Source organism: Gasterosteus aculeatus, chromosome 7 (assembly GCF_964276395.1).
Source record: "Gasterosteus aculeatus chromosome 7, fGasAcu3.hap1.1, whole genome shotgun sequence".
Taxonomy (NCBI): domain Eukaryota; kingdom Metazoa; phylum Chordata; class Actinopteri; order Perciformes; family Gasterosteidae; genus Gasterosteus; species Gasterosteus aculeatus.
The window spans coordinates 26449632-26463815 of record NC_135694.1 but is presented as its reverse complement, the minus strand read 5'-3'; the positions used below and the strand labels follow the sequence as shown (position 1 = coordinate 26463815).

The 14184-nt window shown below is 44.3% G+C and overlaps 1 protein-coding gene across 1 annotated transcript; it reads right to left on the bottom strand.

Annotated features, from left to right (window-relative positions):
* Nucleotides 1-3084: 3084 nt before the first annotated feature.
* LOC120822628 (transmembrane protein 47) lies at nucleotides 3085-12363 on the bottom strand. The gene is made up of 4 exons (XM_040182429.2): nucleotides 12211-12363; nucleotides 9305-9667; nucleotides 7211-7351; nucleotides 3085-4453 (listed from the first exon to the last, which is right to left on the bottom strand). Exons 2-4 carry the CDS (start codon nucleotides 9498-9500, stop codon nucleotides 4272-4274), a joined length of 519 nt encoding a protein of 172 aa, XP_040038363.1. The 5' UTR covers nucleotides 9501-9667; nucleotides 12211-12363; the 3' UTR covers nucleotides 3085-4271.
* Between the last annotated feature and the right edge of the window lie 1821 nt (nucleotides 12364-14184).

Genomic DNA, 14184 nt, shown 5'->3' with positions numbered 1-14184 from the left:
GATGTTGTTTTGTGAATTACTTTATTACTGTTTATTAACGGATACTAATGTCACAATGTCTCTGTAGTGGTCTAGTTGTGTTTTCACAGAATTCAAATATTTTCACAGTTTCTCATGGGTGAACCTCATTGCCAGCTATGGAGCAACATCAATCTCAATTTCATAGCTTAATTTGTATGAAATTAAAATCAGAAAGCATCTTCAAATTTCTCAGGACAGTGGTGGCTTTCATTCAAACGTGCAGTGTTCTTTCATTTAAAACAGTGAAGAGATACATACTTGTCAGATGTTTCAAATACAAAAAAAATAAAAGAATTATATTGTGACACACAGGAATAGCATGTATGGTAGTAATAAGGATTTATTTTAACCTATTTGTATGCTGCAAATAGATCTTTTGCAATGAAATTTATTGAAGCTCCTGCTTTTAGAAGGCGTGTGTATAGAAGGACTTTAATGTTGTTATAGCGCGTGTTGCCCTCTAGTGTTCAGAACCTTTATAGCACCCGACACGTCCACAAATCAATATTTCTTCAGCATGTTTTCTTGTGATCTACATATTATTGATCATTATATTTGAATGTCCTGTCTGCAGCTGTCTAGATGAATGTTTTCCATTTAAAATGTGATTGATTTGATGAACAATGGCACATGTAAATGTATTGGCATGGCCATGATCCCACTAGTCTTATACAGGCTCTCCTATTACCTTTATGTTTGGGGATTTTCCTGAGGATAACCAAAGTTTGCATATTAGTTTGTCTACTCTGTTTCAGCGACTTAGATCTCATTAATCTATTTTCTCTCATGATGGGAAAGCAACCATCTGGCCACTGGCTGATGTCCTTTTTTTCAGTGTTGATCCAACACTCATTGACATCCACAAGGTCAGTTATGCAGCTGACAGCTTCCCACAGCAGGTCGCCTCCTTCGCACCCGACTGTCCATGTCCACATGCATGTCTACGTATAGCTGTGTGCCCCTTGGTAACTCCATGTGGCTCGATGGAGACAACTTGCTTGTGTGTTCTTGTTCTTGCGTGATTAATCAGAAGATAACAAATATCAGAAACATGAATGAAGCATTTACACACACACTAATACTCCTCATTTTTTATATAACGGGTGAACTGCACAGATTACTTGATCCCTACCACCGCCCGCTGCTTCCTGTACGCATGATAAGACTAAACAAAGACGAGCTGAGAATGTTTCATGCAAGGGATTTGACTGTATTGCCGCATAAACTGTGGAAGCACGTGGGTTGAACGGGACCCAGAGGGCGGCAGGGCAGCAAACGCCCGACATTGGAGGAGAAAGTAGCAACTTTTTTCGGGTTAATATGTAATTTTGGTGGAGCCAAGCTTGAAAGAGGATTGGTCGGAGGGTAATGTATAGCCCAGGTGTGTCCTTTCATTGCACGTATCTGCTTCACTAGTCTGCAGAGGACGTCCACTGCTGAGGTTCGCAGGAGGAGCCGGGCGACTTCGGGCTTGCATCCGTCATTGGATATCCTTCATTAATATTGGATCCCTGCAAAAGCTGTATCGCCGTGACAATAATTTCCCTTCTCAGGCAGCAAGACGACAGAGTGCGTTTTTGTCTCTGTCCCCCAGGCTCAGTAACTGGAATCTGTCCCTGCAGAGTGTAAAATCGCAGGGCCCGTCTGGTTACTGCACCTGGGGGCCAAGCTTCTCTCCAAGAGACACGTTATCTTCACTGCACAACTACTCTTCACTGCTTCACGATTTCTCAATTGCCGGACTGAGTGTGTCCAGACAGCTGAAGAGAAGGATTCGCCACGCCGGGGTCTCGTTTTCTCTGCTGGCTTCCGGTAGGAGTTGTGCTAATCCTCTGCAGTAGAAGGAAAGACTGTGGTCATTTCCAAAGCATTCACAGTGAGTGCATGTTGCTCAACAGGTTTCGTTGTTGTAAAACGTACTCTGCTTGTAAAATGTTTATTAATAAGAAGTTTATTGAGTTGCTGTTTTTAGATCAGTCTGGATCAGGTCTTGCACTTCACCCTTAAGTTTGACCTTCATCAACTTAATAAAAAATAAAAAAAAGATTTGGGACATGATTTATAAGATACATTCTGTATGTATTTTTTGTACCTTTGCAGTTTTATAGAGAATACAGAAAAGACTCTAAATCAACATTGTTAGATCAACATGCTACAAATCACCCTTCAGTTGAGACCCCGAATCACCACTATTTTCCTCTTGCTTGAGTAGCCTGGAAGGTATTCTCAGCTTCGCCCATTAGGTGGAGGAAGCCGTTAGACTGAACCGTGTGACTGGGTCGACCACGGTGCTCATGGTGGAGGCAAAAGCAAGCCTGCGTTCAAGAATCAACTACTTTTTTTACTATGTTGCCACTCAACATATTAGGAGCTACTAAATCCTTCCCTAAATGGATAATAACTTAGCGGAATTAAAAACTGTCTATTTTGTGTTTGAACATTTTGTGCACATTGATGTCCTGTGCATTGGCAAGTAATGCAAGAAGAGCAGAAACTGTGTGGCTGAAGACCTACGGAGAGTTTCACATATTCAAACCACAAATAAGTGACTCTACAACATACCTACTTGCAAATAAAAGCAGTTCTGGGAAATACATGTGCACATTATGTGTATCACCTGGTGTACTATTGGTGTTGTGTGTCCTTTACAAGAGAAATAATGTTCTTCTACAGTATAATCCAGGTTTTAAATGCCCTGAATCAACGTTACAAAAGTTAAACAAGCATCAAGGTTAATGTTGAAGATACCGTACAAAGTTCTCCCTCCAATCCGTTACGTCGTCACCTTTAACCTGCGAGTCACACTCGAAAGATTCCCAAGAGGTCACCGCTATAATAAGACAACCAGCGACCAGGCAGCTCACACCCTCAACCAATCACATACAAGTATTCACAGGAGCCAAGTGTGTACTTCCTGTCTCTGATTGAGGCGTAAAGGATGCGCCCAGCTTTCACACTGCAGCAGCAGGGGATGTTGTTAACGTGCAGTAGTTCCCCTTCCAGAGAATATTCAACCAGCTGCTCTGTAGGTGTAAAGTAAAGTGTGTCTACAGGGAAACTTCACCGGGTTATTATTTCTTTATTTTAAATTTGCGTTCCATTAGCACACTAGGACCAAACCATGAATAAACTACCTGCAGCTACCTTTGATCTGCAAACTAAAAAGGATGCCTCAGAATAAATAGTAGGTGTTATTTGGGTTATCTATTGTGAGCACATCTCACAAGCAAATAATGATAACGTCCCAGATAAATCTGTGATGTCATTATATCGTCTCAGGGGAAGTTGTAAAGCTTAACTGAGAAAGATAAAGTTTGCAATAAAACCTTTGTGGCTCTGTTGCTCATTACGTTACAACCAGTGTCGTATTTTCACACTTCGACGAGCTGCAAGCTAACAACTGGGGGGGTCTCTTTAAATAGCCTGGGGGTGGTTTCCTCTGAGGAATGTGTACTCTGAATAATAAAACGTGTTTTGTATTTCTATCTCATTGGCGTTTGGTCCCACAGAACAAAAACAAAAAAAAGGTGGCAGCCGTAATGCTGCCCCTGGTTTAATTCACTCAAAACGACAACCGTTTATTCTGGATTCTCCTTCATGTAGAAATTCTTTGTACACATTTACATTTTTATTTTAGTTTGCAGACAAACTATAAACACTCTAGGATCTCTAGCATATATAGAACCTACAATTCTAATATCAGAAAGAAAAAAACATTACTAGATACGTTTCAGCTAGAACACACAAGTTCAGCTTCCTCAATATGTATGAAGTGTGTTCCATAAATACGCCAACAACAAGCTCGTCCTCATGAAAGGCCTCCAAAAGAATCAAAATGCAAAACGCGGTGGATCGGCCGATCCCGTTAAATGTTCAGCCGCTGCATTTCAGGTCCGTGCTCCGGATCTGCTGTCCCGCTTCTCTAACAATAGACATCCAGGCTGCCCGGCGCTGGAAACGTCCAGCATGGGCGGCCCGTGCGCCTCCAGAAAGCTCTCTGCGCTTCGGCCCCCGACAGCGGCCCGGGGCGAGGGACCCGCTGGGACGGGGGGAGGGGGGCGGCGAGGGCTGTGGGCTTCCTGTTCGTAACAGCCCGGCCTAAATTGGGCCTTCACAACCAGTCTAAAAATAACAAAGAGAGCAGGAGCAAGAGAGAGAGAGAGGGGGGGGGGGGGGGAGGGAGGGAGCACAAGTAGCACCCCTCCTGTGTGGGACTGAGTGTGTGTGTGTGTGTGTGTTTGAGAGAGGACTCAGTACATGGCGTCCTCGTAGGTGTCCGTGCGCAGGCAGAAGAGGATCCCTCCGCCCAGCATGAAGATGGTGGCCCCCCAGCCGAGCCCGTAGCCCCAGTTGAACTCGTGGTAGGTCTGCAGGACGGTCCCGTCGATAAACTTGATCGGGTAGAGGACCAGAGCGCAGGACTGCAGAACGACTGGAAGCAGAAGAGTCAAACACACACACACACACACCGTGAAGCAGCACTACCGGACACACACCTTTGTTATGACATCACTCCGGAAAAACACAAGGAAAGATTCACCCCTAGCTGACGATTTATCGCGTGCGTCTTATTCTTCTTTCCACCTCCTACGCGTCCTTTGTCCAACTCTGCCTCCGATCGTGCTTTCTTCGAGCGGAATCATTCGTTTGAACCATTCAATGAATTCTTTCTCGCTCTCCTCGTGCTTTAAGCCCATAAGAATGCAGTGCTCAGGTGTAGAACACAGGACGTCGGCGGCGTAGCGCCTGCAAAAACGCACGCGATGAAGGCGGACGCGCTTCTGAGAAGGCAGAAAGGGGGCGGTCTGGTTTTAAAATGAGGCTAAAGGATAAAGGAGAGACGGGTTTTCGGTGTCTGCAAAGGGAACCGGCAGTCACAGAAATGAACCAGAGAAAGGTTTTGTAAAGCGATTATCTTCTCTGCTTCAGGTGATCTCGTAAAATGAGCCGATTTTCGTTGAAAATAACAATGAAAGGTTTGAAGGTTTTAGGGAGCGAGGAATTTCATAACGTACGAAACCTTCAATGCTGTAATTCAAATCTAATTAAATGGTTTGAAACACCAAGCAGAAGGATTTAACTTCATAAAAAAAACAGTGTGTAAGAGAGTTGAGGAATATATCTTCTCATTAGTTACACTTGATTCCTGTGATGAAAATAAAATAGTCATCTACAGGACAGTACATTTGTAAAAAAATATAATATTATATTAATAATAATATTTCTGTTTCTCGTCCAGTCTGACATCTCAATAAAGAATCTTTCTATGACCCTCCTACTTGAAGGTTTCTCACTCTTCTCGTCTTTTTCTGCTCCTTAACACTCACTCAAACAGAACATGCACTCAAAATCAGTAAATGTGCATTTCCTGTCCTCTGCCATAGAGTGGAACCATTTCCTAAAAAAAATCCCGGACCTTGACATCCCTGAAAGGAAAAATGACTTTGATTCCTTCATCACGTTGAATCATCTTCCCTCCAACTCACACAGGGCCGTGGGCTACCGGTCGTAAACGCCTCATTATGACGGGCCCGTGCAAGTGCTGCATCGCGCGTGAGTGTGCGTGTGCGTGTGCGTGTGTGTAGCGCTCTCGCGGCGGCTCTCGAGAAACTGACTTCTGTGTGAAGCGCAACTCGGCCTCCCCTTCCTGCAGGGCGGGGCCGAGGGGCGCACAGGAGCTGAAGAATGTGGCGCGGTGTTGACGGGAGGCCCAGGCGGAGCTGGCGGCCCGCTGGGGGTCACATTTCTGGACGCAAAAATAAACGCCACGCAGCCACGGCGCTCCGTGGCCGCTGCTCTGCCGGCCCTCGGGCCTGTGGGGAGAGCTCGCTCTCAAAAGACTCGTTAAAAGCGATTACACACAGGAAAGGAAAACAGCCGCTTCCCACGCCGCTCAGTAAATGGCGGACAGTCGAAGGCTAACAGCCGTTGTGCGCACACTGGTCCTTTGTGGCTGATGGAGGACTAGAAAAGAAGCCATTGTATTCCCCCTCAAATGTTTTTGTAGAGCGCTTGAGAAACTTTGTATTATCGTTCTGAGGCTGAAGAAAGAAATCTTATACAAGAGCAAAATGACTAATTAGTCTGCTAATCAAACTAAGACGGGGCAGCGCTGTTAACCTTTCAAATGGGCCAAATCAGATGGAAAATACTAGATCGGAAGATAAACCGCGGGATCTTATGTGGATTTTTAAAACAATTAGGTGGGAAAAAACACAAACGCTAAGAAGATTAGCTTAGCTTAGCTTAAAGACATGGGTATAATGTGGGACACAGCTAGCTTGGCTCCGTCCGAATGTAACGGACTTCACATTTAGCATCTCCAAAGCTCACCAATAAACAAGTTACAGTTGAATTACATCGACAGAAAACCAGCAGCCTCTAGTCCTTATGATGAGCCAAGTTATCCAGCTGCTGGATGTGGCTTCCTTTCCAAAGGACATGAAATATCTCCTCGTGGCCTCACACCAAGAATGCAAATAAGTGTGGCATCTCCGAAATGTTAAATCTGTCCGTTTGGTCCACAGGCATGAAGTAAAAATGCAGCTGGAAGGACGTTATTCATGATGCATGACAGTGCGTCCATTTCTTTTGTAATCTAATTTTTTTCTTCTCATATCTGGAACTGTGCAGTTTCAAGCGTTTCATTACTGCTGTTAAAGTAAAGTAGGCACAGGATATGAGTCAGTTATTGCAGCGCCTGGACGGTGTATGGAACAATGCGTACTGACTGATTTAGTTTTAATTACATGTGCCGTAAATAGATCCATCTCACAGTGCACGGAGGAGATGTGCAGTCTGTGGTGGCTCCTTTTTTTTTTTTTTTTTTTTTTTTTAACCCTCAGTGACTTCACTTCTTTGGTAAATCTGCAAATTCTGTGGCTGCCCCCCTCCCCTTTTTCGGCTCATGATCCGGGCAGCTTCCCAGACTCCACACCGCAGAAAGAATGAGCTCAACCAACAGACCTCCTTCAGCTGCTGCTTTCCTTTCCTGCAGCCCTCTGCTCAACGCCAAGAAACCTCTATGGAAACTGTTGTTATATGCCTATGCCCGCCCGGTTTTCCCTTTGCATGTGCGCATCATGCACATCGGATAAGCGTCCACACCGGGGCTGGACACATGCGAATGTTTTTTTTTTTTTTTACAACTTTTGGAAGCAGAGTAACAGAAAGGGAGACAAAGACGTACCTGCGGTGAAGAGCAACACGGCCACGGTGCGGTAGTGGCGCCTCTGCGTCCCCCTGCAGAGGGAAATCAGGGCCACCAGGAAGGCCAAGAGGGTCGCCGCGGCGCCGGCCCCCAGCAGCACCAGGGTGGCGATCTGCCAGTCTGCGGGAACGAGACACTAGCCGGTTAGAAAGAGGCAAACGGAAGCTCGACTCGCCGCTGTGTTGACAAACACGAAGCGAGAGCGGGGAGAGGGGGGGGTTGGAGGGGGAGAGGGCCCGTGGGATGGAAACGTGATGAGCGACACACAAGAACAGCTGATGGCGTGCAGAGGAAGATATTGAAAGCACAGCTGCTTCCTTTGGAGTGCGGTCAATAATAAAGGAAAGAAGTCCAAAAGTACATCTTCACATGCAAGTTCAACTGATTCCCACACAGTAATTTGTAGCAGATTTTCAATCGGATTTTACTGTATTTTACAGTTTTTTTTTGCCATTTACTTGTATTAAACCTTTACGGCTTTGGTTTTGTTTGAATTGATGTTTTGTTGTGCGGCATTCTTTGCTGCTTTAATTCTGAAAATGTACTTCACCAGCGGCGTCAGATACTGTGACGTCTCCTTGGAGGTTCTTTTTCCAGATGCCGTCGGCCACGGCGGCTTCTCAACACCACATATTTTTTTGCTCCCGAACGACGTCCGGTCCCTCCCCGGTGGAAAAGTTAAACCCATCACTTCCTCCTCGTCAAATTATTAATCCTCGGAAGGACCTACACAACACTTGTTGTTAAAACGGCACATTTTGAAAGCCTTTCTGAACTGAGCTTCTAATCAGTAACCAGGAAATGTATTCAGACGTCGTCTTTCCACTCACGCTTGCACGTTCCCTCTTTGATGTCACAAGAAGGTTGACGCTCGACTCAGAAGGAGAATTTACATCTGAGGAACAATCCTCTCGTTCTCACAGCTCCTGATACAATTTACTTTTCCCCGCATTAAGTAGTTCGAATTCTGGTTGTCAACAACAAAAACACTTTCTTTTTCAGGAACAGTGGACACACATCACAAGGTTTAAGAGGCTGGACGTTAGAAACAGTGTTTTTATCCGCACTATTTCAGTCATTATATAGTCAAGATCAGGCACGAGAGTGTGTGCACAATACACAAGCTTTGCTTTTAGGTGAACTGCCCCTTTAACCTCCACCCGCCTCCTCCACTGTTGCTTTGAACGAGCTCTGCGGACACTCAAGGCCCCAATCCGCCTCCTATTCACCCCAACGCATTCCACAGCATCACAGCGCGGTCAGTCACCCCGAGGCCGGCCCCCCTCCTCGCTGGGCACGTATGGTGGTCGGGCCTCTTCGAATAAAATCAGAATTTATCTTCAATGACAAACATTTTAGTCTTTCCATACCACTGATGGCCCAGAGGCTGAATGTTTTACAGCCTAATGTAGCAGTGAGTTTAATGATTGTTTCCCTCCGTGGTGATGGGGGGTTTCTGTCATGCGGCTTCTGTGTTTGACAAAGGGCAACCCGGTGGGTCCCGGGTCGGGTTGGGTTGGGTCGGGTCGGTGGATGATGGGGAAGATGCTGAATGTGTCTCTTCAAAGCCCCTTCAAATGGTGGGTAATGACCCTTTGTTTGCCTTAAAGATGATGTGATTAGTTTTCTGTTATTTCTAACGAGGAAACAGAAATTGAATTAACTTAGAAATGAATTAGCACTAAAGCACCAATGAAACCTCGCGGCTGGAGCCGAGCATCACTTTGCGTTTGGCACCACGTCACAGCTCCGGTATGAGGAGAGGAAAAGCAGCAGGAGCACGAGGATCAGCTGCTTCCGAGGGAACAACAAGCCAACTATGAGAAACTATCGCTGCCTCGGCTGCAGCTCAACTTGCATTCCTCTTGTGTGTGTGTGTGTGTGTTTTTGTGTCAGGCATCGGATGCGCAGTCTTCGTGCGCCAGTAACAGACCTAGATAAAATAAAAAGCCCACTGACACCAAGTTACTATGCAAATCACAGAACCCAACAAAAAGAACAGTCACAACATCCCAACTCCAAGGACAAAATACAACCCCCCCAAACAAAAGAATAAGGGTGCGGACTCCTTACCAGATGAGAGGGTGGAGAAGCAGCTCCACGCAGCCTCGGACTGGGAGCAGGACTCCCACAGGGACAGGGAGAAGCGCTCCGCGGTGACCCAGGCGGGGCTCAGCAGGGCCACCACGTCCAGACCCAGCGCCAGGAAGACGCACAGCAGGGCGATCAGCTTGAAGGGCCGGAACACGTACACCTCGTTCACAGACATCCTTTTCTCGCGCGGGACACGGGGATGGAGGGGATGATGGTGGTGGTGGGGGGGTGGGGGCGCACCGCCGGCGGTGGGGTCGCTCACTTAAACTGGGAACAAGGTCGCTGGCCGCTGGTCGTCAACCCACCATGGCTCCCGCGCTCATCTGGGTGCGCACGAACGAGCTGGGAAAAGTTTAAGGGAGACTTCCGGTTGGATTGGGTTTTCAAAATAGTTGTCGTGGCACGTGAAGATGTATTTTCTTTTTCTGTTTTTAGGTGCCAGTGTTGGAACAAACGATTTGATTGAATGTTACGTTATTATTGCTGCTGTTATGCTATTTGTCTTTTATTCTGTGTTATTTTATTGATTTTATCTGACCTCCCAAAACATAAAAAACATTCAAAATTATACTGAAAAATTCATCGCAAAATATTTTGGCTTCAAAATGTATATAACTTATGTGACATTTTAGGAACAGTTACTGAATCAGTAGAGAATTATTCTACTAACCCATTGCATTAGCATTTCATTTTATTTTATTGTATTACTTGTGCACTGCTGTCTTGTTGTCTATTGCTACACTGTCTACTGTCACGCACCAATCGCCAAGACAAATTCCTTGTATGTTTGACATATTTTGGCAATAAATGTTTCCTGATTCCTGAATAGCAGTCCTGCTGTACCACGCCGCAATATCTGTGCTTTTATTTTGAAGGCCACGTTAAGGAAACTAGTCTCTTTCTCACCTTTTGGAGGCAAGCGCATCTGTTCAGGATGATTGAGGCTGTTACAAGAAAGTGTTTGAATTTCACAAAGCTGTCCACACAAACACGCAGGTTTGTTAGAATGTGGAAGGATTTAAAAGCAGAGAGGAAAGATATAAGTAAACAAAAGCGCCGCTCCAGCAAGAATATAGAATAATTAAGAATAAGGACATTCCCTTTTTTTAGACAATAATAATAAAGGCATAGTTTAGTTTTTCTAACACCAGCTAGTACGAAGTATTCTTTCTCCACAGAGAACTAAGCTAATGTGAGCTTTCAATATTATATCAAATATGTACTGGCCCTTAAATACCATATACGTCATTCTCTGAACTGATAGGTGAATATGAATCTTTATCAAATAAATCAGTGTTTTTTCCCCAACAATTTTGGTTGCATGATATTTTATACCCATTTTCTGGGGGCACATATTGCAATAACCGGGGGAAACATGCATTCATATGAGTAAAGAGTCAATGTTGTTCTGTGCTAATGGTCCAGCAGGTGGCAGGCGTGCGACATTCTTGACGTTAAAACGCACATTATTACTGCTGTTTCTACTCCTCACCACTAATGCGCCACACCTTGTAGGATTACTAGTAGCACATGGCATTTTATGCGCAGTAGCAGCTGCAGCAGTTATATTATATATATTTATATTGACCACAAAAGACATGAATAATCCCCAACTCGCTGAAAATTGCAGTAACACAATAAGAATAGAGCCGTCTGCCATCTTGCTGGATTTTTCTTGTTGTTTTTTTTACCCTGTTTCTGCTTCATTGCACAGGCAGTGTGTGGGCTGAGCCCACTGATATTTTTCTTTTCTTTTGACAAACAACCCTTTGATCCGAGCTCAGGCGTATTATGATGAGTTTGATATCTCTCACAAACAGAATTCATAAACACCTACAGCCCCAAAATGAAATGGCTTTGATTCATAATGTTATTCATAACACAAGCAAAGTTCAGAAAAATCAGAGTCAGACAATCCGAATCGTATAGCTATAATTACCTATAAGGGCGAAAACATATCATATATATCTTCATATAAAAGACATGGTGAGCTTATCTACTGGGTTTTAATGTAGTTGCAGCCCGTTACTAATCCTCTCCTCCACAATGATGGAACTTCTTTACCCAAATCCAGTAACGTTTCTCAAGATTAAGGGAGCATTTATCAGCACAAGAAGAGACAAGCAGCATCTTTTCTAAGATGTCTTCACACATTTTTGGTTGAGTGATTTATTGACCAGCTGCCATGCGTCTGCCTCATGATGTTTACACGCTAACGAGGAGCAACCAGCTTACTGTACGTCTGCTATTTTTTGCTAAATATACATCTGTTTCCTTCCTTATTAAGAATTGACAATGTGTATTACATGGTTACTTGGTTATCATTTTTATGTTTAGCTTATTTACCCTTTTTGCTTGTTCAGATCATTGTTCTGTTGAAAGTTTACGTTTCTGTAGATTTGTCTGGCAATAAGAAGTTAATTCAGTTATATGAACACTCAAAGCTATTTTCTTCTAAGCATTTGCTCTCCAAATAAAGTTAGCAAGTGTAAAGCACAAGCGAAGCCAATGCGAGTCCTTTCAACCGCACCACTGCTGCCTTCTTGCCCGTTTTTTTTTTTTTAATTCTACCCTTCTGGCAGATTAGAGGTTTTCAGTGTGTCTGACATGATGAGAGTTTCAGACTAATGCCGCCCCTCTCAGTCCTCGTGGTGCTGCCGAGCTGCCAGCAGGCCATCTGAGGCTCTGGTATTAGGCGTATCAACGGACAGAGCGTTGCTCATTTACTCTAAATACCTCTCCTCCACGTCGGAACAGTCACAGCGCTCTGTCATCCCCCTCCAAAAGCCCCTCATTAGAAAATCTGCCGAGCAGACAGACACAATGGTGACTCCCCACATGGTGATCCGAAAGAACATAAAAAGGGAATCCGGGTAACGTTTTACCTTTCTTTTTATCTGCTCTCCCCAATTCTGAATTATCCACTGAGCCTCCAGATGTTTCATCTGTCTTTTTGACATTCAGGTGATGTTCCTCAGACTCCAACGTGCCAACACTGAGACTCGCTTTTCCTCTTTGATAAAGAGGAAAAGAAAGTCCCAAAGAGGTAAGGAGAAGGACACGGCAGACGAAAGTACACAAAAGCCAACACCTCCGATTTAGCATCCTTCATGGCTTCTTTTCGCACTACTCATCGGGTGACGTCATCCTCTATTGCTCATCGCGGTCTTCCCGGAGTCGCTGCAGATGATTAGGCTCGGAATAAGCCTCTCGAGGCTTTTCTGGCGGTGAGTAAGCTGCCATGGTAACCGACGAGGCCCCGTTTAATGGAGCCGTTCAATGTAACAGGTCCGTCGTTCCCTCTTTACCGTTACAAGAACATCGAGTCATGCAGTGATCACACCGGGCGAAGAGACGCATCCAATGTCAAAAGTTTATTTGGGAAAAATTCTAACTTTGTCAGACGGACCTCATGGCTTCACTTATAAGTGCAAGTTTTATACAACCGTTAATTTGTATTTAAAGTGACCAATTATTGGACTATTTATTCCCCTGTTGTGGCTCAATAAAAGACTACGAGAAAGTAAATCAAAACAATAATATCGAATCAAAACAATAAGGAAATTAAATAAGCGAAGGCACAAACTTGTGCTTGCCACTTATCTCATTTTCTGCAATAATGTCAATGTCACAAATAAAATATACATAAAAAAGATTATGTAAAAAACAAAAGAAAACAAAGATGTATTTCCCAAAAAATGACAAATGAATCTTGTCTTTATACCAGAAATAATCCAAGGAAACATTTTGTGTGCAGATGACCGGTGTGTCACAAAAGAAAATATATATAAATATAAATATAAAAAATAATAAGCATTGCTTTTCTTTGGACTGCTTGTTAAGCTCATCACTGTCTGTCCTTGTCCAACCTGATGCCTCATCACTAATGAATCAGTGTCTGCTGATCGTCTCAGTAACCAGAGCACACGGAGTTTGCTCAAGAGTCACCTGCAAACCCTCAACCAGTTCAATACTTTTGTCACGACAATTACAATTTTGCCCCTTCGGTCAGTATTTTAAGTTTGTCCAGCACTGCAGTGCGTCTCAGAGCAGCTGTGTTTGAAGTGCCTTGCTCAAGGTCATGTTGACTGATAGGGTTAAAGGAGGCGACAGTGGGTCTCCTCCATTTCCTGCGCTGTGATTTAGCTGCTTGCCAGGGGATTTAAAAGGATAGCTTTCCAGTTTCCGGTCCTTCCCCGAGAATACTGCGGCTGCTGTGGGTCTGCAAAATGCTGAGGCGGGTCACAAGGAGGGCAGCTTCCTCATGGCGTCGTCATCATCCTCATCACAGACATCATCCTTTATTTAGGGTTGTGAATACAATTAAAAAGCTGCTTTTGCATTATTGATTACATTTTTGAAGTGAGACCATCTCAATACTTTGATATTGTGGACAACAAGAGATGGGGTCACATTGTATGTCAGAACAACAGAGAACAAAGGCATTCTGCAGAGACCTACAGCTCTAACTAAGATGCAGAATTACAGTTGTGGGTTTCATTTGTCTCATATGAGTTTTGTGCTTTTTTTTTAATGGATGTTGACAGTAGAGCAAAACCTTTCACTCGATTATGTCAACCAAATCTAATAAGAACTTTGAACATGCAACCAAAGCTCAGATTTCTGTTCTGGAATTGTGCACATGTGCAATGCCTCATTTACATATTTAAAGATACCATTTCAAAAACAACTTCTAGTACAAACACAATAGTCTACGTGTCAGCTATCAAATCAAGTTGTCCGCGCTCTGCTTGGCTTCTCTCTGTGGTCCCACTGTGTCGCTGGACGTCCACCTGTCTCTCGGTGGTTGGACCCCTCCAGGCCAGCCTGCCAGCTTGCGGACATCTGTTTACTTCCTC

Excerpts from the sequence above, each read along its gene's own strand:
- LOC120822628 (XM_040182429.2), bottom strand. The coding sequence starts at position 9,500 with ATGTCTGTGAACGAGGTGTACGTGTTCCGGCCCTTCAAGCTGATCGCC. Across the intron at positions 7,352-9,304 it reads CTTCTCCACCCTCTCATCTG|ACTGGCAGATCGCCACCCTG; the intron begins GTAAGGAGTCCG and ends TCGTTCCCGCAG. Across the intron at positions 4,454-7,210 it reads CGTGTTGCTCTTCACCGCAG|TCGTTCTGCAGTCCTGCGCT; the intron begins GTACGTCTTTGT and ends TTCTGCTTCCAG.